Source organism: Lampris incognitus, chromosome 2 (genome assembly GCF_029633865.1).
Source record: "Lampris incognitus isolate fLamInc1 chromosome 2, fLamInc1.hap2, whole genome shotgun sequence".
NCBI lineage: Eukaryota > Metazoa > Chordata > Actinopteri > Lampriformes > Lampridae > Lampris > Lampris incognitus.
The window spans coordinates 24,441,914-24,468,022 of NC_079212.1; the positions used below are offsets into that span (position 1 = coordinate 24,441,914).

General features: G+C 41.5%; 1 protein-coding gene across 1 annotated transcript in view; it reads right to left on the reverse strand.

The window, feature by feature from the left end:
* Positions 1–26,109, reverse strand: part of LOC130106650 (probable phospholipid-transporting ATPase IIA) — a 57,021-nt gene that overhangs the window by 26,635 nt on the left and 4,277 nt on the right. The window contains exons 3-21 of the mRNA XM_056272838.1: positions 25,118–25,231; positions 24,746–24,854; positions 23,378–23,436; positions 22,301–22,352; positions 21,047–21,141; positions 20,069–20,149; positions 19,794–19,869; positions 19,165–19,241; positions 18,792–18,952; positions 18,445–18,587; positions 17,177–17,289; positions 16,233–16,442; positions 8,098–8,259; positions 7,410–7,502; positions 7,080–7,163; positions 5,839–6,009; positions 4,825–4,923; positions 3,585–3,674; positions 3,224–3,368 (exon numbers count right to left, since the gene is read on the reverse strand). Coding sequence (XP_056128813.1) covers positions 3,224–3,368; positions 3,585–3,674; positions 4,825–4,923; positions 5,839–6,009; positions 7,080–7,163; positions 7,410–7,502; positions 8,098–8,259; positions 16,233–16,442; positions 17,177–17,289; positions 18,445–18,587; positions 18,792–18,952; positions 19,165–19,241; positions 19,794–19,869; positions 20,069–20,149; positions 21,047–21,141; positions 22,301–22,352; positions 23,378–23,436; positions 24,746–24,854; positions 25,118–25,231 — 2,134 coding nt within the window. The remainder of the gene's footprint in view (positions 1–3,223; positions 3,369–3,584; positions 3,675–4,824; positions 4,924–5,838; positions 6,010–7,079; positions 7,164–7,409; positions 7,503–8,097; positions 8,260–16,232; positions 16,443–17,176; positions 17,290–18,444; positions 18,588–18,791; positions 18,953–19,164; positions 19,242–19,793; positions 19,870–20,068; positions 20,150–21,046; positions 21,142–22,300; positions 22,353–23,377; positions 23,437–24,745; positions 24,855–25,117; positions 25,232–26,109) is intronic.

Here is a 26,109-nt window from a genome sequence, read left to right on the forward strand (position 1 = left end):
CTGAAGTATTTCCTTATCCGATTCCTCATGTTGCATTTTTTTTTCTCGAAGACAATCGAAATTGGTGTCAGTACAGTAGGCCAGGCTACCATTGGCTGGTGAGAGCTGGGGGCAGCTGCAGGTGCAGCGTGATTGACACATTCCTCAGCAATTCACTGTGCTTACACAATGCGTAGCCTAGTAAGCCTACTGTTACTGCTATTGGTTACTCTGCGATTTTGCTCATGAATAGTTGGCCCACATTTCGCCGCCCTTGCTAAAGTGCCACCATAGGCAATTGCCTAGTTTGCTGATATGGACATGCCGGCAGTGGCCACATCCCGCGAGCTCAGTTTGAAACTAGAGGTGGGGTAGGTAGGAAGTATGGAATTGTGCTGATTTTCACTTTAAAAGCATTTAAGCCCTCAGACAAGTTCACAAAATCTAACATTAGATGGCTAAAAATGATTTCAGAAAATAATAACAATTACTATGTTTTGTAGGGGTGCTGGGAATAAATTTAGGTGTGCTTGAGCACCCCTAAAAAGAGTCTAAAATTGCCAGTGGGACATACCACATTTCACCAACCACATTAACTCTGTAGACAACCACTTCAAGTTCACCAGGGATGTGAAAAATGACAGGGTAGCCTTCTTAAGACTGTGAAATTGCAATTCGTGATGGGAGATATTTGATTGCTGATGTTTACTGTAAACCAACACATACTGATCAGTACTCATCATCCACTAGAGCACCAACTAGGAGTCATCAGGATGCTGTACCACCAAGCTGACAATGTCCCCACCAACACAGTGGTTGGGGAAGGGGAGAAAACCCACATTAAACAGACCCTGGTTAAGTATGGTTATCCTAACTGGGCATTTGTCAAAGCCAGGAAGATGCCCAAATAGTGCACCAGCCTATCGAAGAGAGGAGAAGGACAACAGCTGCCTAAGCGTAAACAAGTGGTGAGTCCATGTGTGGTGGGAGTGTTAGAACAGTTGAGACGCATATATTCCAGACTCCGCATCTCAGTTGCTTTCAAACCCCAAAACACGCTGCACCAGAAATTGGCCCACCCCAAGGATTGGGTCCCCCGGCACAAACAGAGCAATATAGTATATGCTGTTAAGTGCCAGGATGATTGCCGTGAATTGTACATTGGGGAAACCAAACAGATGCTGGCCAACAGGATGGCACAACACAAAACTAACACATCAGGCCAGGACTCCACAGTCTACACCCATATACAGGCCAGTGGGCACTCTTTCAAGGATGAGGATGCGCACATTCTTGATAGGGAGGAACGCTGGTTTGAATGGGGAGTCAAAGAGGCCACCTATGTCAAGAGGGAATAACCATCACTGAACTGAGGGGAGGGGGGGGGGACTTAGAGTACATCTGTCGCCATCTTACAATGCTGTGATTGCAAACATTTCCAAATCCTCTGTGAATAGTACACATGGCTATTGAAACTCTAGTTAATGGTCACGCCCTTATTTGCATATGAAACTGGTCGTTAGTTTTAGTTGTTGTGCAACTGTATTGTTTATAAGGGGTGGGGATACCTGCAGTCAATTTAGGCTGAAGAGGTCACTTAGATGAGTGATGAAACGTATCTGTCAATAAATGTTGTATCCAGATGAACTGATTTGACGTTGTCTGTGAATGATTTGACGTTCTTTGATTATTCCCACCTGGATTATTGAGCATGCATCAAGTCATCTCTTTTCTCACGTCTTTTCTCTCACTCTGAATGATGTCTTCTCCTTTCTCTTCTCCCATGTATGTGAATGGTGTGATGTGAGTGTTCCCTGTGTGCAAGTGAAGTCTTTCCTCTTGTCAGATCAACATGGTGATTGTGGTTGCCACCTTGACACTGCTTGGTATCCTCCTCATCACATTCTTTATATATCTTATAAATCCATACAATTTTGTTATCCTGTTTCAATGTTATATCCTTCTCTCTCGCCGATATGTGATTAATGTCTTTCTTGTCTCCTCTTCTGTGTATGTGAATGGTGTGATGTGAGTTTCCCCTGTGTGCATGTGTAGTCTGTCCTCCTGCCAGGTCTACATGGTGATGGTGATCCAGTGAAATCTGGACACTGCTTGGCGTCCTCCTAATCATATTCTCATATATCTTATAATTCCATTATAATCCTGTTATCCTTTTTCAATGTTGTATTCTATAAATTGTGTTTTATTCTGTACACATAACATCCACTGCATGTTTGTCCATCTTGGGAGAGTGATCCCTCCTCTTTGCTATCCTTGAGGTTTCTTCCTATTTTTTCTAGGGAGTTGTTCCTTATCCGATGCGAGAGTATAAGGACAAGATGTTGTATTGCTGTAAAGCCCCTTGAGACAATTTTGTAATTTGTTATATTGGGCTATGCAAATAAAATTGACTTGACTTTTATTGGCTTTGTGTATGTTGCCTGATGTTAGGCTACTGTGTGGTTATCAGTGCACTTTTGCACATTTTGTAGGCATGAATCAACTTTTTCTACACATCATTGTGCCAAAACCAAGTTCCCTCTCTCTCTCTCTCTCTCTCTCTCTCTCTCTCTCTCTCTCTCTCTCTCTCTCTCTCTCTCTCTCTCACACACACCGTGTTCCAACACAGGCGTTTATTGTGTTGTATGAGTCTACAATGTGTGAACACATTGTGAGCTCGATGTGTCCATTGGTTAGTTCTGATTGCACAATAGCTCCGCATCTGACTGACTTTGCAGTAGGCATATTTGTTGATTTTTGGCCTAACTAATGCAGACAATATTTTATCTACCCATGCATAATATGAGCTTGGGCTGCTGTGTTAACTGAATGTAGACATATGCCACAGTGATAGGTCATTGCCTACCCAGGCAAAGATTTCACCATATGTTACTGCATGGTCCAGCCATATACTTGGTTTTGACCTAGTCTTGTTTCCATTGTCAGTAACAATGCACCTGAACACTATGCATACTTGGGATGATGGCAGAATAAGCCAGTGTAATTGACAGCGAGGGTCGTGGCAGAGGCAGATGTACAGCAAGGTTTTGGTGTAATTATGGAGGGTATGCAGTGGGATAGACAAAATGAGAACCAAATAAAACAAGCAGACAAAAAGAACACTGAAAGTGTTGATGAGCCTAAAGGGGGGGGGGGGGGTTCAAGTGGTATAAGGTGAATCTGCACTTGAAAAGCCGCTGAATGTCAGGGTCGCACCCTTCGTAGCTGTTTTGGCATAGCTCACCTACAGCACAGGTGAGTTTGCCTGTGCGCTCTTGCAGCAGCCGGACAATCTGAGCCTTCTGAGTGGGAGCACAGCGACAGCATACAACAGCAGGACACTGACACGCCAGTTCCATAAACTCATACTCGTAGAACTTCAGACATACCTGCAAGGCAAGTGGAAGGTGTGAGTGACTCGGGGCACAGGGTGTAGCTTATCTCAACAGGGGATCTATAGCCTCTTCAACTTTACAGTTTAACTCTATGTGTGGTTTACATAATAAAGCTTTATGGAGAAAAGATGTGTTTAGATTGGTTTAATGGGGGGAAAATCGAGGGTAAAGAGAAAGACAGACAAACAGTCACATGCACACAATGCTTACCTCAAGCGAATCCCCTGATATCACCAGTGCACAGTCGTGTTTCCTCCTAAATGCGTTGAGCTCCAGATGCGCCTCTCCTCGTGTTGTCACCTATTGCAACGAAACCGCATTTCCAAATCCAAGCATACACACACCCCACACATGCATTTATGCGCGCGCGCACACACACACACACACACACACACACACACACACACACACACACACACACACACACACACACACACTCACACAAAGGGTTACAATTAATTCAGTTTGCTGGTATCGATCAACACCCATAGCATAAAAAATAGCATGTCAACTCCTTTCAGCTGCAGCTAGTGCACCAGTGATTAGAATCTGAGGTAATTATAAAGTAATCTTTTAATTGTCTCCTTCACTCCAAATGAACATTTGGCAGAAAAATCAGCCATTGATATATATTCAGGACCTTTTTTGAAATGCATTAAAAATTCTTGATGAGAAAACCAGGAAAAATACATATTGAGTGGGTATCGAAGGGGTTGCCCTAATAACTGTATCAGGTTCAAATATAGACTTAAATATTTTCAGAAATGTGGGACTGACACGGCATAGTATGAATCTTTCAACAAGTGTCACGCTCTGTTATGAACATCCTTCAACCATTCACTATGTGTACGTCAATTCAGATCATGCCATTGGTGTCAACCAGGAAACTAATCCAGATGTATGTGTTGCAGCCCCAGTCAGCACTCCCCCTGTCCATTGGGACAGTGGTTTTCAAGCTGTGCCAGCCATTGTTAGGGGCTTCCAGTAACCACTGTTGTACGCAAGTTGTAACCTTCCTACATGGCAGGCTCTCTCTCTCCTCTGGCATAGGTCCAGAAGGGAAGGCAAGGGACTATCAAAGCAGTCAGAACCCAAAACCTGCAAAACAAATTAGGAAGTGAGCCCTGAGTGTGTTCCCTCTGGGAGTGGTTCAGCTGGTTTCTCCTCTGCGTTTGAGCGAAGGCCTGTTTGTTCTGCTTGACAGTGACTTGGATGCCTGTGCTGGTGGGAGGTGATTTATTCAGCTGCGGATCCTGGCTTGGTTGCATATGTAGTTGTGTAGGTCTGTACAGCCACTAGTAAATGGGCCTTGGCCATATGGGGATAGATGCCCATGGGTCAAGAGAGTCAGGAAACTGTGAGTGCCCTTTTGAACTGGATTGACCCTTCCAGCACTATTACCCACTTTATATGTACATATTAAGAAGAGAGGTCCTTCTGCTGCACTCACAGGTCTGAAGATATGGATGTCCTGGTTGCGGGTAACCAGATGGGCGTTCTTCGCAGTGCAGGTAGCCGTTTCCAGCTTGTCTCCTGTTAGCATCCACACCTAAATAGTAATCACAGAACAGTGTTTACTGTTGCAACTGAGAAGCCACTGGACTTAACACAACAATGCCCACATTTTAAAGGACAGATTCCACCCCAACTTAGTAGTTAAATTTGCAAACAATTAGCTAAATCCAGAGAGCAAACACTGATTAGTGACGCTATGAAGCGACACCTTTAGGCATGGCCCCATGTGGATTGTTGTGTTTTTGGTCTCACTTAATGTTTGTCTGACATAATACAATCAAATAATATTTATTTTTACAATTACATCTAGAACCAATACAGGTACCATAATCTCTAGAAAATCACACTGGGAGCTACCACAGGCAGTTCACAGCTGAGCCCCTGATCACTCTCGGTGGAACAACCGTGAGACGATTTCATAATTTCACACTTGGGAGCACAAAACTAAAAAAAAAACTCAAGAGCAATCATGGTAAGATCCTTTGGTACAGGAAAGGTGACTAACATTTAACATTCAATCATCTATCAGGGGACAGAGGGTCATTTTAAGACCAGACAGTGCAAAAATCCCAGTAAAACAGAGTATCCAACACAAATGCTGCTGGAATTCGAAACCAAGTAACACCAAGAATTTTTGCCAAGAAAATGAATCAGCCTTCCTAGTCTCATGCAAAAACCACTGCTCATTTCCACAGCAACAGTATCAAACATTCTCTGTCAACCATCCTTAGTGCCTGGATACAACAAGTCAAGAGTCTTGTTCATGTACACAAACCTAGACTGTGCTTTTGGAGGTACACAAACCTGGACTGTACTTTTGGAGCTCAAATGAATAACTTGAGTAAATTCTATTTAGGGATGGATTTTATTTTCACTTTAACATCTGTTTCCATGTTTTGTTTATTAGTTTGTTGCTACTGTAAGCTGTGGGGCCGTCTGCTCCCCAGACCTTTATGCCGGCATTGCGAAGGATCTCCAGGGTGGGCCGGACATCTGCCTGGAGCTGATCTTCCACCCCAGTCAGACACAGCAGCTCCATCTCCATCTCCAGACTCTCAATCACCGTGGCCACCTTCAAGGAGCGGTCATGGACACTAAACTTGGCCTGGACATACCGTGCCTAGGGGGTGAGTGGAGGGTGGATTAAGTCAGGGAATGGGAAATGTTGGGAGTTGGGGGGGGGGGTGGAAATAGCATAAATAAGTTAAAGTCATTATAAGGTAAAACAAGGAAAATCTTGAAAGATAGAATGGGGAAATATTAATATGGCTACCAGCAGTGGACAAGATAACAAATACAGATGCAAAGGCATGAAAATCAGCAACACTGTTCATGTATGCAGCAGGGAACTCTTCATACCATGAGCATGAACAGGCAGAATTAAGGACTGGACAATGTGAATTAATAACATTATCTGGTATACTATTCAGCAGGGCATGCTGAAGCCTCAACACTCATGTGAAACTCAAAAAGATAATATCCTCTGGATAGCTGGTAAAACATAACAGAAAAGTTCAGTTGGCTAATGCCTATCTCAAGAAAGCCAGTTCCAGAGCAATTTTCGAGTGAGATAAAGCAAAAACAATCTGAGTGTGACTCATACAGGAACACAAACTGCAAGTGTGACTCAGTTTGTGACTCACTGCTGCCCACCAGCTCAGCCCAGCTAAGCTCACACAATTACACACTTCAGTAATGGGCCTGGGGCTAAAGACTGCAAGGGAGAAATTGCCCTGCCCTGTACTAACAATGGGCGGTAATATGTAGCTATGTATGGATGGAGTGAGGGTGGTGGTGGTGAGGGTAGTAGTCAAATTACCAAACAATACACTGACATTCAAAAAACAAAGACAATTCTTCATTAAAACACCATTTGATCCTTCTGCATGTGTCACTGGGCAGTAAGTTTGGAGGATAGTTTGAGTACAGCAGACAGCTGCTACTACATGTGTTCCAGTTGTTAATAGTTGGCACACAGTGCAGATATCCCTGTTGTATCCCAATCATGATGGCTTTACCAAACACGATCAAAACAAAGCAAAACTTCAAGGCTGCATACAAACTCAACCCCTCACTGGGGAGTCAAATCATACGTCATCAAAATACCCTGTTTTCCTGTAGGCTGTAGGTGAGGGCCAACACCCCAGCCCCCCAGATCCCTGTGGATAAACCTGATGAAAGCACATTCACCTCAAAGTCCTGGTACTGTTCCTCTGTCAGAGACTTCTTGGAGACCACAAGGACCCTCAAGCCTTCCCTTGCCATGTTTCCGCACTAGAAAACAGAGTAAATGACACCAAATTTAAATAATAGCATCTTAGGTAAAAGCAGAGTAAGTTCTGACTTACACCCCCTATAGAAAATAATCAGAGGACAAAGCGATGGCAAGACAAGCATCACTTTTGTTAAGCATAAACCAACACACGCACGCGCGCACACACACATACACACACAAAGTGAAATTAAATTGGACCACTAAAGAGAAACATCAGCTTTTTTCTGGAAAAGAAAGATCTATACCTCCTCTTCAAGCCAGTCATTATACTGGACAATGCCTGCCATCACCACATCAGCTCCCTTCATGTAGAATGTGATCTCTCCTGTAGAATCATCCTGGAAAATGATTATTCAGCAGTAATTCAGTGTAAGATATAAATCGGTTCTAAAAAAAATCATCAATCAAATACCACTGAAGTTTATACCCAGATGTGTTTTCTAGCCAGCTCGACCTCACATGAGCCAAGGTGTACATGCACTATTTAATCATTGAGTGTTGCCCAGAAAGGGAGAACTTATTTTGGTATTCACAAGGGACCTGAAAATTGTTTGAAAATATTATTGTGAGAAAGCCAAGTTTCAATCATAGACTTCCTGAGTTCTAGCAGAGTCAAGCCAAGCCAACAAAAATAATGTTAGTCATTGGACTTAGTCTGAGTTCATTACAAGGTGAAGTCTTTCTCAGATAACTCTTTAAAATGATGTGCTCCCTGTTTTTGTTATATTTTCATTAATTAAAGATAATACCCTTTGTGGAGTTCACAGCGCACAACAATGACCGCTTGTGACTTTATAATCAAACAGTATTCAAAATAAGGGTTTCAAATTCGATTATCGTCTTGAGAAAGCAGATTATAAGGCTTAATGCCATGTTCAAAACACAATGTACCTGACAAAAGTTGGCAACAATTAACATTATCTTAGCACTCACTCTAACGATGATGCCCATCCTCTTGCTCTCATAGGTAAATGGGAATATTTGCAGGATGGTGAAGTTCAGTATTTGACCACTAGGGGTCCGCAACTGCATGGAGGACTGGTCCCTTCCCACCAGTGTCAGCCCTACACTCTCAGTCCACTGCACCAGCGACACCTATCAACGACATATAAAAAGATATGCATAGACAATACATAAAAACAATGCCGCTAATATTATTACTTTTTATTGACAGTAAAATCCATGAATGCATAGGTGGGATTTGCATTTAAACTGAGTCTATCAAAATAAAAAATAATGCCGCTACCAATGGTAAACTATATTGTAAACATGATGTACCATTCCATAAATGCAGGGGGGAAAAGCCGAAAGACAATTTAGTCTGAGCAGCTTGTTAAAGAACATAGTAATCATTCAGTCCTAATCAATTTCTAAAGCATTTTCGCTGGCTGAGACTATTGATTGAGAAATTGGGGAGATGTCCATTTTTGGTAGCAACATTGGTTTTGCCCAGTGCCTTTTGAAGGACGAAACAGATTACATCCATTACTTTATTGTTAAGAGTGGTTGGGTTGAGTGTCTGTGAAAGGGGGGAAAGGAGGGAGGGAGAGACAGACAGACAGGGAGGGCGAGGGAAGGGGAAAGAGAGAATGGTAGAAGGAAACAGACAGCGATAAAGAGAAAGAGAGAGGTGAGAAGATAGTATTGCTCAATAACTTCCAGACCAGAGATTAGAACAACATCACACACCCAATCCATCATGTCTCTTTTTACAGGACTCCATTGACAGATGTCTGTGCACCCAAATGGACACACAGATTGGGGGTAGAATTATTGTGTTTCAACAGCAATCTTAAACAAAACCTTTTGTGGTCCCAAAACCACTTATTTATGTATCATGTGGCATTTTAGTCTGACAAAGCCTGCACAGCAGCACTCATAACGTCAGCAAAGCTACCATAAGGGATAATGTCGTCCAGGTTGGGAAACATGAGGATTTAGCCTTAGTCACAGTCTACAAATATTCACTGTGGAGGCATGCTCTGAACCACTTTCTAATGCCAGTGTCTAGGATAGCTGCTAATGGAAACTGAGCTAAATAATGATGCATACAGACAGCCTGACTACGAACCACTACATGGCTGTTTTCTTTATGCAGAAATTATTAAAATGCAAATGACTCCACACCCTGTGATTCACCCTGGATCAATACAATGTTTCCAGAGTTCTCTCGGGTTTATCAGAAAAAAAAAATTGAGTATTATTGTTCCAATCATTAAGATGGTGAACTATTTTTTCCTTCTTGTTAGTGTTCCAGTATAAGAAATTTATCCAAGCTGTATTCCCCATCAGTGTTTCATGGGGATCAGAAACAGCAACAAACACCATTTAAAGTATCATTTTAGCAGCAGTTTTACCTATACTGAAAAACAATGCATGCAACTGTCACTATGGCCACAACTCTCACAGCCAAAACCACCAGTTAAGACTTCCTGAGCCATCGGGAAGCAAACCTAAACCTGGTTGACAGAATACACCTATTACAACATGGCCTATCAAACAAAAGTGTGCATACTACCTATAAATCTAGACGAAGGAAAAAAGTCTGTATTTTTGTTTAGAGTCTCCCTGTAATTACTGTTACATTTTAAAAACTTAGCTGACAGTCATACCCAAAGTGACTTGAAATGTGTGGAATAACCTTAAATTCTCTGATATCAACTTTACAAGCAACCAATCTTCTTCCTCTTGTTCTCTGGGCTGCTCCCGTTAGGGGACGCCACAGCGGATCATCCGTTTTCATCTCTTCCTGTCCTCTGCATCTTCCTCTGTCACACCAACCACCTGCATGTCCTTCCTCACCACATCCATAAACCTCCTCTTTCGACTTCCTCTTTTCCTCTTCCCTGGCAGCTCCGTCTTCAGGATCCTTCTCCCAATACACCCAGCATCTCTCCTCTGTGCATGTCCAAACCATCTCAATCTTGCCTCTCTTGCTTTGTCTCCAAACCGTCCAACCTGAGCTGTCCCTCTAATATACTCAGTCCTAATCCTGTCCTTCTTCATCACTCACAACAAAAATCTTAGCATTTTCAACTCCGCCACCTCCGCTTCCTGTCTTGTTGTCAGTGTCGCTGTCTCCAAACCAACAACACAGCTGGTCTCACATCCATCTTGCAAACCTTCCCTTTAACTCTTGCTGGTACCCTTCTGTTGCAAATTACTTCTGACATTCTTCTCCACCCACTCCACCCTGCCTGCACTCTCTTCTTCACCTCTCTTCTGCACTCCCCGTTACTTTGAACAGCTGACCCCAAGTATTTAAAATCATACACCCTCGTCACGTCTACTCCTTGTATCCGTCACCATTCCACTGTCCTCCCTCTCATTCACACATATGCATCCCATCTTGCCCCTACTGACTTTCATTCCTCTTCTCTCCAGTGCATACCTCCACCTCTGCAGGCTGTCCTCAACCTGCACCCTACTCTCGCTACAGATCACAATGTCATCCGCGAACATCATCGTCCACCGAGTCTCCTGCCTGATCTCATCCATCAACCTGTCCATCACCATTTCAAACAAGAAAGGGCTCAGAGCCGACCCTTGATGTAATACCACCTCCACCTTGAACCCATCTGTCATTCCAACTGGACACATCACCACTGTCACACCTCCCACATACATATCCTGCACCACTCCTACATACTTCTCTGCAACTCCCGACTTCCTCATACAATACCACACCTCCTCTCTCAGCACTCTGTCATATGCTTTCTCTAAATCAACAAAGACACAATGTAACTCCTACTGACCTTCTCTATACTCCTCAACCAACATTCTGAGAGCAAACATCACATCTGTAGTGCCCTTTCCTGGCATGAAACCATACTGCTGCTCGCTAATCATCACCTCTCCTCTTAACCTAGCTTCCACTACTCTTCCCCATAACTTCATGCTGTGGCTGATCAACTTTACACCTCTGTAGTTATTACAGCTTGTCACATCACCCTTATTCTTGAAAATCGGTACCATTACACTTCTTCTCCACTCCTCAGGCATTTTCTCACTTTCCAAGATTGTGTGTTGTGTTTATTCATCAGCCCCTCAAAGTATTTCTTCCACCTTCTCAATACATAATTCTCATTTGTAAGCACATTTTTCTATCTCTATCCTTCATCACCCTAACCTGCAGCACATCCTTCCTAGCTCGCTCCCTCCGTCTAACCAATTGGTACAAGTCCTTTTCTCCTGCCTTAGTATCCAACCTCTCACAACTCACCATACACCTTTTCCTTTGCCTTCACCACCTCTCTCTTTGCCTTACACCACATCTCCATGTACTCCTGTCTATTTTCTTTATCTCTCTATCCCACTTCTTTGTTGTCGACCTTTTCCTCTGCCTCTGTATATTTTGCTGTACTTCCTCATTCCACTACCAAGTCTCCTTGTCTTCCTTCCTCTGTCCAGATGACACACCAAGTACCTTCCTAGCTGTCTCCCTCACTATTTCTGCAGTGGTTGCCCAGCCATCCGGCAACTCTTCACTACCACCCAATGCCTGTCTTAACTCCTCCCTGAACTCCACACAACAGTCTTCTTCAACTTCCACCATTTGATCCTTGGCTCTACAGACCACCATCCAATACTGCCTAGCTATGTTCTCCCGTTACCACCTTGCAGGCTCCAATCTCTTTCAGATCGCGCCTTCTACATAAGATATAGTCCACCTGTGTGCCTCTTCCTCCACTCCTATATGTCATCCTGTGTTCCTCCCTCTTTTTGAAATACGTATTCACGACAGCCATTTATATCCTTTTTGCAAAATCCACCACCATCTGTCCTTCCACATTCCTCTCTTTGACACCATACCTACCCATCACCTCATCATCCCTTGTTCCCTGAACCAACATGCCCATTGAAGTCCATTCCAATCACCACTCTCTCCTCCTTGGGTACACTCTCCACCACTTAATCCAGCTCACTCCAGAATTATTTTTTCTTTTCCATCTCACACTCAACTTACGAGGAATATGCGCTGATAACATCATCATCACACCTTTGATTTCCAGCCTCATACCCATCACTCTGTCCTACACTCTCTTCACCTCCAACACATTCTTGACATACTGTTCTTTCAGGGTTACCCCCACCCAACTTCACCTTCCATCCACATCATGGTAGAAGAGTTTGAGCCCACCTCCGGTGCTCCTGGCGTTACTCCCCTTTCACCTGGTCTCTTGTACACACAGAATATCTACTTTCCTTTTCTCCATCATATCAGCCAGTTCTCTGCCTTTACCAGTCATAGTGCCAACATTCAAAGTTCCGACTCACCTCCACAATCCTACCCTTCCTCCTCTCCCATTAAGTAAGAAGACATGTCCCACAGGACATGCCTTCAAGTCAAGTCAATTTTATTTTTATAGTCCATTATCACAAATTACAAATTTGCTTCAGTGGGCTTTACAGCAATACAACCCCCTCTCCTTAGAACCTCACGTCGGATAAAGAACAACTCCCTAAAGAAAAACTTTAATAGGGAGGAAAAAATAGGAAGAAACCTCAGGCAGAGCAACAGAGGAGGAATCTCTCTCCCAAGACGGACATACGTGCAATGAATGTTGTGTGTACACAATTTACAAACTACATCATTGAAAGAGGATAGCAAAATTAAAATGGAATTATAAGATATATGAAGAATATGATGAGGAGGATGCCAAGCAGTGTCCAGATGCCACCGGAACATGCCTCCCCTTCACCCAACAGTAGCATAGTTTCCACCGGCACCCTGCTAGCCAAAAATATTAGTGGCGGTCATTGGTAACCCAGGCCTCGACTGATCCAGTATGGAAATTTGACTTATGATCCGTATATTTGATTTGGCAAAGGTTTTATGCCAGATGCCCTTCCTGACACAACCCTCCCCATTTATTCGGGCTTGGGACAGGCACTAAGAATGCACTGGCTTGTGCATCCTCAGTGGCTGGGTTCCAAGCAGCTTTACAAGCAACCAATATTAAGTCAATTCTACAGCAATTTCAATTGCCAGACCCTACCTCAAGGAGTAAGGTCTGGCTGATCCCATTTAGCCTCAGAAAGTCAGCCTACAAATTTCACTTCGCTCACTGTGGTCTATCAAAGTTCAATAGGCATTTGTGTTAGAGGCATCATCAATGGATGTAGACCAAAATTATTTTGTAAGCATTTGGATCAGCCTTTAATTAGTCAGAGCCATAAACCCCACGACATAGAAGTGAAGCGTTACATTTTCACACGAACTGGTCAACTGGTAGTAAACGCCACTAGCATCAATGTAGGTAGTTATTATGTCTGTACATGATTCTTGCCGTCTTTGTAAATGTCTTTGAGAAAACTAATTCTCTACTAGTATCGACGCCAACCTCTCCTGACACTGTCATTGCTGTTTTCAAAATATGACATTGCTTGTTGTCATTATCATCTAATTCACTTCCCATAGTTCACTGATTGGTCCTGCACATTTCTACCGTGCTCAATCATTTCTCCGCAGAACCTTTCCAGACTAATGTCTTTTTTGGGGGGATTTTCTCCCCAATTGTATCCAGCCAGTTACCACACTCTTCTGAGCCATCCCGGTCATTGCTCCACCCCCTCTGCCGATCCGGGGAGGGCTGCAGACTACCATATGCTTCCTCCAATACATGTGGAGTTGCCAGCTGCTTCTTTTCACCTGACAGTGAGGAGTTTCGCCAGGGGGACGTAGCGCGTGGTAGGATCACGCTATTCACCCCAGTTCCCCCTCCCCCCTGAACAGGTGCCCTGACTGACCAGAGGAGACGCTAGTGTGTCTGACATACTTCTGTAAGAAGTCGGGTTGTTGTGAAGCGTCTAGTGTGTTGGTGTAGTGTTCTGTGCCTGTCACGTCTCACTCTCAACCTTCACTGATGACTAGCAGAAATACGAACAGGAGAGCTGAGCATATAAGTCTCTCCTTGCCAGTACATAGCCTCTCCAACAACAAACCCTATGTAGTGCCTCCTCGTGGCGACACACGGTAACTGGGTACACCTTGGACCCTGGCTGAACTACAAGGGACTCAAAGGAGGTCTGGCCTCTAGACGTGCAGTTCACAGGACAACCGGTGTGTGGATATTCCCTAATGCCCACAAACCCCCCCCCCCCCCAGCTATGAATTAAATAGTGCCACTGCCTAGTGGATACCTCGGGAGAAGAATAGGCTACGGGAGTAAACCCCCACAGAAAGTCAACATCTACAGTGCTGTTGTTTTTCGCTTTTCTTGCCCTTTTGTATCTGTTTAAGTCGGAGAGTACTGCTAGTGTCGTGTGTGGCTGCCGCTTCTCCCTTTCATACCCCCCCCCTTCCCATCCACAACTGTATGTCTGTGTTATGTTTATCTGTTGTCTTGTTTCATCACCGTTTACCTTGAAGTGACTTTGAGTTTTAGAAAAGCGCTATATAAGTTTGATTTATTATTATTATTATTATTATTAGTGCAGCGACCAGCACACATACCCACATCCAGCTTCCCACCTGCAGACATGGCCAATTGTGTCTGAAGGGACGCCCGACCAAGCCGGATGTAACACATTTGAATCGGCGCTCCCTGTGTTGGTAGGCAATGAAATAGACTGCTAAGCTACCTGGACACCCCCAGACTAATATCTTGCATATGAAAACTGAGCACGCGAGACTTAGGCTGGTTTTGCGAGGAAAGGATCCATTACCAAAGTTGGTTAATGAGAGAACAGATGGGGTTTTTCTGCTTTGAAGAAACCAATCACTTTTCTGGTAGGCAGGACTTCCTGTGACTGCGCTCCTCCAAAATTGTGTTGAGTTGCAAATTAATTATTGTGGAACTCACGAGTAACATGTTGGTGATTTGGGGAAGCGAGCAATGTAGAGAAGTCTCCTGACAAAAGTCCCATCAAAAAATGTTGACTTTGTGGTTTAATTATAGAGACACGAGAAACAAGCGAAATCTGTTCAATGTCTTTATGCATGCTCATAATCCAGGTAAGGAAATCACATAAAGGTGAATCGGTTCATCGGGACACATTTAGTGGGAGAAACGTTTCATCACTCATCCAGGTGACTTCGTCAGTCTCAACTGACTGCAGGTATCCAGTTCCGCTGGTTTGAATGGGGAGTCAAAGTAAAATAGCAAGATGCTGTAGAATTAGATGAAACGACCTGGCCCATTAGAACTAGCGATGCGATAGTTGCTAAGCTTACCCCCTAGAGGCAAAGGGCCATAGTTGAGAAACCAGGCTTTTGCTGTTGCTATTTGGCAAACAGGCAAGGACATCATATTTGGAAATTAAGTGTATAATACATATTCTTCGCAAATCTGTGATATTGCTGACAGAAAGAGTCAAATATGCCTTCAAGAGAATGCAATAGTTTGTTTTTTTTTGGTCAAAGCTATCAATGCTGAAAACTTTCTAGTGTTGCTTGGGGAATGTTGAAATCTGTAACCTAATGGGCTCGGAGAGGAAAAGGTAGGATATGTCTGACCAGATTTGATCGGCACCAATCAAAATACCATATGAGTTTTTCACACCCGTTAGGCCAGACTAATTCTACAGTGATCATAGAGTAACATCAGTTGTTGGCTGAATTAACATATCCAGGAGGAAATTCAAGGAAGGGTAAGTCCAATGGGCTGGGGAGCACATCAAGGAAATCCATATTTAGACCACAGGAAATGGATCAAGACAAATTCCACAGCCCTCTTCCTAAAGTTCAAAGGATTCATACAGTTCAAGGACATACATGGGGAATTCCATTTTTCTTCTAAAGGTTCCCCTTTAAGGAAGAAAACTGCAAAGTCAATCAAATAAGGATTCTAAATGACAACCAAGTGCTCTCTACTTTTAGACAGATCAGAAACCTGTTTTTCTGTCAAACTTACTGTTTGTCCTTCAGCAAATCAACTTGCAGAACTTTAAGGATACACTCAGCAGGGCTTTTTGCAGTGTTTGTTTGTTTGTTTGCTTGTTTGTTTGTATGAGTATTTATGTCATCTTATGGATATTTTGTAACTTTCTATATGCGCTCAAAGTAGTGTAAGTACGAATGATTCAAGCCTACAGGGCAATCAATACATGTGTCTCTGGCCTCATACCTCATCTGGGCTGGCAGCTTGGTAAACTCTGCAGGTGTCTTCATAATGCTGCTCTGCCTCGGCCTGATCTGTCACACCGTTGGCTTCATACACAGGCGTCACATTGTGCACTAAGGCAATGGCCTTCACTGCCTCATGGACCCTGCTGCTGATGGTCTTACGAACCTTAGTGGCTGCTGGAGCTCTGGAAGCTGAAAGGTCATGGGCGGGCTGAGGGGTGAAAAGAATTAAAACACCATACAGAGAAGGACAATGAGATCTCTCACAGTCTTTCTTTACTGTCAGGCTGGAAAGAGACTGTGCAAGCTCAACAGAATCCAAAATCTATACTGTTCAGCAACAAATCATGAATTCCTATGATGAATTGCAGTCACAAACACATCAACATCCTTAAACATTTACACAAACACACACTTAACCATAAAATGACAAACTTAGTTATATGAATATAAATTGCACCACGTGTGTTGAGTTTGTCTAAAAAAATGGGATAAGAGAATGAGTTGACTAACATATAGTCATAGTATCAGTGTGCTGATGGCATGTAAACATAACCAGATGTGTAAAGAAAATATGATCAATTAGCTTTTGCACGATGGCCCTACTATTTTTGGAAGCTATGCGTTCCAGGGGTTAATGGTAGTGTCATTAAAGAAGCCCGGTCAGTGATTCGCTAGTGGGCTAATCCTGTTTCCTGCTTCACTAACCCCTGGTGTCAAAAGGACAAAGGGTGTCATCTGAAGTCAGGAAGCATTCAACCAAACAATAATCACAAACTGATATTTGCATAGGACAACGACTGTGACTGTTTTCTTTAACATTTATAAAGCATTTACAACCTGAATCTTTACTGTTAGTTCTCTGAAGCATTCTGAATCTCATCAACAGTTTTTTGCCCTCGACTGTGAGAGCTAAAGAGTAGTCTAGATTTTTTGGTTCATTACCTGTGTGTATGCACTGAAAACATGGCTCTGTACTTCATCCATTGAGTCCATTCCATAAGCCACAGTTCCAAGATGGAGCCGCCTGAACACCATCTCATTCTGTGTAAGAGTGCCTGCAAAATATAAACAATGAAGTTAAAATTTATAATTCTGCCACTGAAAGTCTTCAAAAACAATTTAAGTTTCATTCCACTTAAAAAAATCTGACATCTGCCATCCGACAGAAAGTGACACCTACTATTAAAAAAAAAATCATAGTAATAGTAAAATTAGTATTAGATAAGAAGGCAACTTAAGTATTTAAATGTCAGCATTTCACTTTTAAAAACTGGCTCACCTATAAATGTGAAATAATATAGAAGAAATACATTTTATATGAAATAAAATTCAGACCCCCCCCCCATAATGGATGTATTGTGTTTTTTTTTTTGTTTTTTTTAACTGGATCCTGTCATTTTTATGGGTTGGATTTTAAAATGTTAACCATAAGCTGGCAGCAAAGCTTGTCGGACTCATTTTGTGCTATGGAGACTGAAGAAATTAACAGGAAAGCTGCAAAGCCTGACCTGCCACACTATACACACCCTCTGCAACCTCACACTCCCTTTAAAAGTAGTTTCTGTCAGTATATCAAAATGACCTTAGAGGCCCCATACATACATTAAGCTGACATCTGAACTACAGACCCCACCGTGCTTATCACACTCCGGATGGGAAAATGGCTGATCATTTTATTGGCCATGAGGGCTGTAAATCTGACAGGTAGCGGCTTGTTCCTGAGGAAATGCACTGGTGAACGTACGCTACTGTGAGTGGGCAAAACCTTTGGGACTTTTTGATTTAAGGATTCAATAAGTGGCATGTCTCCAGACTGGGGAGGGGAAAAAAAACCTAACTCAGTCCTACCGGACAACTCCTTAACAGATCCTAGGCCCTATTAGCTGTCAATACAGTGCTAAACATTAGCTTTATCAATTTAATTTAAAAGGCTCCTCAAGGCCTCAACACATTTTTGGACACATACATGAAAAACAACACAAGACAATATCACAAGTAGACATGACCGAAACCCCAATAAAACTGCAAAAAAAAAGGTAAGAGTCAAATAAAGGGAAAATGTAGAAATACTGAATTTACTGAATCACAATTTATGCAACAAAAAAAAAAAGAAAGAAAAAAGAAAAAAAAGTATAACTGGGGGGAAAAATCGCTTTGTATATCAAATTTGACACAACACCTTAATTTTTTGTACTTTTCAACTCTCTCACCAGTTTTGTCTGTTAGCAGGTAGGAGATTCGTCCCAGCTGTTCAGGTATGGTGCTGGCTCTCACCACAGTGCCCGGAATTTTGGAGTCTTTCCTGATCATCCAACTGAAAACCATCTTACCCATATCCAGATTGACACGCAAACTGTAAGTAAATAAAACATGAGATTACAATAATGATTTTCCTGATGTTTTTTTTTTAATCTGAAACTTGACATATGTATATGTGTACAAGGGCTTGACATGAATATTCTAACAGTTATGTGTATTCGACTTGAATTTTGCTTAATGAGAATGCTTGCCGGTGACAACAAGACCTATTGAGAGGAACCAGTGTTTAAAGTCCCACCTGATTGGCACAATATTAGAGAAGAGCAGGAGGAAGCGGAAGATCTGGAGGTACCAACGGCCAGCAAAGTGCTGTAGAGCCACCATGACCAGTGACACCACCACTAGTGCTGCAAACAATATCTTCGTCAAACAGTTTACCTCCAGGTCAAACAAACCCACCTATCATGAAAACAATCAGTGAAAAATTGCTACTGATGCCTGCAACAAAAGACTTTTTATGTAACTGGTCTTTGCTCTCAGCAATTCAGTAGGATAATTTAGATATAACAATAATTAATGAAGAAACTTAAATCCAAACCTTATATTTTTTTTATATTTAGTGGATGCTGAATAATTAAATCTAGGGCAGTCTGTGGTTTGTGTCACTGTACCTTGTTCTTCGGGTTGGAGGTGTTCATGACACTGCGCAGCTCCTTGCCCGTGTAAATCACAACCCCCACCACAGTACCTAAGGTGAGAGAGAGAGAGAGAGAGAGAGAGAGAGAGAGAGAGAGAGAGAGAGAGAGAGAGAGAGAGAGAGAGAGAGAGAGAGAGAGAGAGAGAGAGAGAGAGACTATCACCTCAGGCTAACATCATAAAAAAAAACACACGTGCATAAAACATAGTATGTCGAGAAGATGTTTGCCAGACTCTTAGCATGAAAGGATGTTTTTCAAATGCACAATGACAGTGGGAATATAAGATGCAGATTGCCAATTACCTAATGGCTAACATATGTTGCATAAGTTAAAATGGAATCACTCTTCTATGGAGGAAGCGAGTTCACTTGTCTGTTATGGTTAGCTGCCTTAGAGCCATTTATAAATGACTAAACGTCTTGTTGCCTTTTTATTTTTTTTTCATATGTGTGTGTTTGTGTGTGTGTGCACGTGCATTTAGAAAGAGAAATCATCAGCACATCAACGGTGAAGGAAATAATGCTTCATTGAAGCTAAGAGGGAGGCTAGCCCTGGTTACTTCCTGGTTATTAGTTACACCGCTGACTGAGCCAGATATTTACCAGAGGCGATGACAGTGCTTGCCCACAGGGTGTTCTCAATGCTCAGACTTTCATTGACTGGTGGGTCTCCATCTTCCTAGATGGGAAATAAAACATGCATATACACAAAATGAAGTGCTTCATTACAACTACAGCCAGACAAACCAAATAGTTATTTGCCTAGTTCAATGCATTAAATGTTAAATGCATTAAAACAAATCATTTAATCATGCAATGCTGTATTCAAAACATGCAAACAAGCAAAACAGATGTATTTGAGTAAAGCAACCACTCACTCTAGTGAAGGTACCAATAAAGTTGTGGATATCAATGTTTGGTTCCTCTGCATACACATATGATCTGATTTGGAGTAGGTCCTATGGGGCAAAGACAACATGATTAGGGTTGAATAACACAGGGAGATCTCAAAATCCCCCAAGAATGCTTCCAAGAACATTTTACAAGATAACAACTTGATAAAATGTTTGCTTGATTACTTTATGCTCATCAGTCGTCACAAACTGATCACCCTGACCATAGATAGCCATGTATCACTCCTACGAACATAGGTATACAATTAGTGCCATTCAATGGAGTCACTGCTGTTTTAGCAGCACTTGATCCGTTTAATCATATATCACAAGAGGCAGTGGAGTGGCTATCATAACTGGGCCATGGTTAGAAAGCAAAGTGCAATAAAAAAATAGCCATAGAATAATCAGAGTAGTTATATATTTGTCACTGTGCATTGTCACCAAACAAGTACATACATGCAGTTTACTCTCGCTCAGTTCTGCTGGAGAGAGGGATTAGTTAGAGTTTGGATGAAGCCAGATGGAGTGGAAGCCAAAAAAAAACTAAGTGCTCAGCATCTTTCTCAAGGACACTTTTAAAAAGGATGGGCTTGTGAATTTAAACATATAACCTTCTCTCCATAAAGTGCTCTCTGTGTCCATCAGGCCACCTTGAGTTCCATTTAGTTGATCAATCGGTCTGTATGAAAAACCAGCCACTCTTGCTCTAAAGCTGAGGCACGTTCCTACCAGCATTGCTACATATTTTCCGTTATATAATGTAAATGCATAACTGCAGAGATATCCAGTTGCATGAGAGCTGAGAGCATGAGGGCTTTTGTTTTTCTTATAAAATTTCACTAATTAAACTTCTTTCATTCCAAAACAGAGGGACTTAGAGGCGAAATCAGCAATCTCTTGGCCCTTGATGGCACATTACTCAACACCATTGCTCTGGCGTCTGCCTGTCTTGTGACTCACGGCTGCAGTGGGCAGTCCCTGTGTGCAAGTCACTGGAAGGCGTAGTTTCCAGTCTGTCTCTCCGTCCAGCTGGTCAGTCCGCAAGAAACAAGAGCCTAGGGGGGACAAGAGCTGTTACTAATATGACCTGGAAACATGTTCATCTCTAGGGGGCAGCACCACATAGGGTTTTAGTTTAGCAAGGTGCATCACAATCTGGTATTCACACAATACAATTCTGATTATATTTCCATACATACGGCATGCTACTGCTTCTGTTGTTTGTTTCAACTTTTGGATTTTTTTTTTTAGACACATATTTTCCAGGGCTGAATTTTGTATACTAAAATGGGATTCTGAAACACTGTGATAACAATTAACAGCCTAAATTACATAATGCAATCACAACTGACAAGGTGCACCATTTAGACACTTATCTCAGCAGCATGCTATTGCTGGGAGCGAGTGGAGGTAGAAGTTAACATGCATCCAACCCTAGACCATCCCCCATTTGTCCCGCATGCGTCATCCTGCCCCAAACCCCCAATCCTAGCCTGGCCAAGGCTCTTCATAATTGACCTAATGGCCTCCACATGGAAGAGAGATAACCAAACACTATTTCCAGTAAAACAAAGCTGTTGTTTTTCTTCCCCCAACAGGAAGACACAACCATAACATGCATCTAGCTTTCCTTGCAGCAACACATTGAGGTAGTAAAAGCCAAAATAGAAGCCATTGGTTGTTTCATGGATTTTTTTCCATGTGCAGTTTGTTGGAAAACAGTTGCTGTTTTTAAAGGATGTATGCATCTTTTGTATATGTGCAAATGAACAAAGCAATGTTTGCATTATCACTACCAACAAACCTTATTCTAATCAAGATTTGATTATTCAGATGAAGCATCTGTGTATCATAGTCACTTGGTTTGTCTTGAATTTTATATTTTTGCTTTTTTGCATGCCTTGATTTACCTTTTCGTTAACTTGTAATTTGAAAGACAAATCCAGCCATAGGTCACTGACAACAATGAAAGGTCATTGCTTTATTTGCCAACACATCCTTGATCACACTTCTGAGTATCAACTACCCACCATAACACACTTTGAGTGATAGCTAAATACTGGACCAAGTTACAATTTAGACATTGTGAGACTTCCTGTCCTGGCTCAGGGCTAATCCCTGTACCTCAGCACCAGTTTAAACAGGCAATTTCCCCAACCAGCCGACCAACTAGTCTGCTGTAGAGTTTTGGATGAATGACCAGCAGATGTTTACCATTTCTTTCGGAGGTCCTTAAAAAGATCATGTCAGCAGGAACACGTTGGTTCTACAAAGGGAGACAGAAAGAAAAACGTGACCTCAGCATCACATCCTGAACCCGCCCATCTCCTCCTCTGCTCTTAAACTGTAGAAAGTAAGACTTTTTACCTTTTCATGTGTCACATTACCTGCAGTCAGTCCGTCAAAATAATAAGCCCTCCAACAAATCATCCGGCCTTTGCCTGAATGGGACCCTGACCGGGTTTTACACTCTGCTTGACCTGGTCCGTACTCTATGAGCACTACTTAAGAGTTATTGGAAGATGAATTTCCCATTTGATTCATTCTAACAGAATTCCAAACACTGAGCTGTGCATGGATTATTAGGTGGTCGATGGTCTGATAAAGAGACCTTTTAAGGCTCTTTGTATTAAGGCTATTTTTATATTCTAAATGTTTTTACTTTTGTCAGTTATTTACTTGAGACTCTACATATTTGATCATTCAGATTCACAAAACTTTGAGTAAGTCAACTAAGTCAGAAAAGTGTGCAGAGTAACATGTGTGACCTTTCCTTCATCTGTGTTGAAGTGAGTGATTCAGAAAGAACTCCCCAGTTGGAAACAGAACACAGAACTCACTTCTCGTATTTCACGTACAAAGGCTTGAAAATCCACAAGAAGAGCAAGCAAGCAATGAAATAGATAGCTTCAGCCAACTGTCAAAATCAGGATTATTTTAAACCTATTTTAGACATTGGCATACTGTTAATGGGTTTTCAAGTTTTTTTAAAGTAGTATCAATAAACAGTCCATCATTACATTTAAGTTTAAGATCCAGTTAAAGACATTTAAAGTTTCTGTCATTTATGCATGCATTGAGTTTGACATATTGAAGCTCAGCATTGATCACAAGATTACAAAATCTTTACTAACTCCTTTCACCTCAGTCACCAGTCTAGCACAGAAGATTAACAACCCTCTCATTCTTTGTCACATAAATGGCAACTTGACAATCCCACTAAGAAGCAGGACTATTCACAAATGTGGCAGAGGCAACAGTCTACAAATTTATGTCATGGAAAGTACAAACCTTTTCCACAATTATTAAGTCTCCAACTTGAATTCCACTGCTTTTAACTTTCACTGTTCCTGAAAGATAAAATAAACATTCAAGTCAATGGGTTATTCTGTATTATTTTGTTTGTATCATATACATATATATCTATATCTATATCTATATATATATATACATATATACACACACACACACACATATATATATATACATATACATACATACATACACACACACACACACACACACACACACACACACACACATATATATATATATATGTATATATATATATATAAAGGAAAGAGGAGGATACAAATATATGAAATTGAAAATTAGCAGTCATTTATTGGACAATACATCATAATTTCGCTAAATATAGCCAGACTGCCAAAACAAAGAAATAGTCAGAACCATCCATGGAAACATTCACCATAGATCTAATAGGATTTATGACAGAAGAGAGACATGCTATTAAAAAAAAACGTATATACACTGTTCACTTTCTGGAGCTATACAAAAAGGGGCCAATATCTTGTCTTTATAACTGTGCAAGGGATGAATAGTTGTTGTACATGCCCAAAGAGTCAGCCCACTGAATTTGGGAAAGTAATTTTCCATGCAGATTTAAAAGAATGCTGGGGGAGTTGATCCTTTTCTCTCATTCCATTTGGAATGAAGAGGCAAAATTGTTTGGAGGAGGTCAGCGACCCATGACCTCTGTCATGGCCTCTGGGTTTTGCATGTGTAAGACATTAAAGCACATTAATATTGCTATGCATTAGGTTCACAGAGCTTCACATAGTACTCTGTTCCAGTAACATGAGACTAAAGTTTTTTTTTTAATTACAACTTGATATAATCCCCAGCAACAAACAAATTGTCATTAACAATAACACCAATTTAATACATTTGTTGCCGAGCCAATGGTGAAGTAAAACTTTATCACAGCTTCAATGAAAGTGAGGGACAATGTTGAAACAAGTTTCTTACTATGCTCAAAAACATAACTCTTAGCCATCTTATACCATTAATTAATGGTTCTATAAACTGCAGCCCCCCCATGCACTAAGAAACACACCGGAGCCACCATCATGGAGGCAAACAGTCAGAGTGTTTATGGGTAAGACAAGCTGCCACATCAAAGTGGCAAAGTGATGGAAACCACGAGAGGTCTCCTGCTTTTTATTGCTAGTAGCACTTTATTCCAAGCTCTCTCATGTACACTTTTACATTTCTGTTTTGAATTACCTACCATTTCCTTTAGCTCCGACAATTTTGAACAGAACCAACCTCCTACACTTTGGTGCAAAGAGCAAACGACTTGACTCGGATATCATCTCATGTCATGCATTTAATGTAATTTCAGTTTCACATTATTACCTCTTGTTGAAAGCTTGCTATAAATCTGTGAATTAACTTCTTTGTCTCGAAGATAGCACCTTATCTCTTCGACTGCCTCTCTCACAACGGTAGCGAACAAGACGATGCCCTAGTGACAGGAGAGGCAATTATAGTGGCTTATTTCCAAAAAATTATTTTACGCAAAAAAAAAAAAATGCAGGGGGAAATATCAAGTATTAAGTCGTTATGTATGTTAGGGTCATGGTAAATGTGGTATTTTGAATTTGTCTATATATCTTCTACCATAGTACTAAATCATGAGACAGCTATGGTGTCCACAGAAAAAAACACAACATATCATTTAATAAAATGTATGCTGAACAATCACAGACAACAATGCCACATACATACCAAAGGGACCCAGTAGGTATAAAGGGCACCCAACCGTAGTTCATTCACAAACTGGGAGCAGGCCAAAAGCAAAAAGTACAAATTGAAGAAGTACTTGAACTGGTTAAACAGCACCTGTGAACACAATACAAACAAATTTATTAGTTGCACAAATTGAACAGTCAGTTTGTATTCTCAACATGTGACATACATTAACATAGATTGCTTTTCACAGCAATGAGTTTAAGGGAATATGTAAAGTACAGTATTGTTCTTTGTTCTATGATTTAGTACAAGCCCCCAAACCTTGACTCACGATGAAATCAACTATAGCCTAAATAACATACAGTGTAACCTGAGAGTAACTCACAAATCATGTACGGTCATCTGATCCATAATGTTATGATACAAAACCTCAGTACTGCACTGTAGATCCATATTCAATCAACTGTCAGTGTTCGACTTCATGGTACATAGATATGAAATTCTTTTTTGTCATGCCAACACATCTTTTCTTGCGTTGATGTTCGGATTTTGCAACACTTGCATATCTTTAATGAAAGTCATTACCACCCATGTGCAAGATAACTGTGATGGAACTACTGGTGACCTTTCAAAGCTATCACATATTGTTTCCTAAACCTGACGATTGAACAATAAACAGGTCATGCATGCACTCATATAGACAAGGTATACTGCACTGTACAGAGACACTGAAAAGAACTTCTTGACATTGACAGAAGATGTAAAAAAAAACAAAGACATCATCACACTTTGCAATGCAAAAGAGCTATGGCTCGCCTTAAGCTTCTCCAAACAAATCTGAGCAACTTTTAATGTCTCACTTCATAGACAAAAAAAAAACAAACTATAAGATTTGAAGACGCCTGGATGTCTGGAAAACAAATGACTATGTAAATCAGGTCTGGAATACGTGGGGGGGGGTCAAAAAACATTTCTTAGTGAGCTCTGTCCGTGTAGTCATTGAAGGTGTAGCTGAGGAACAGACAGAC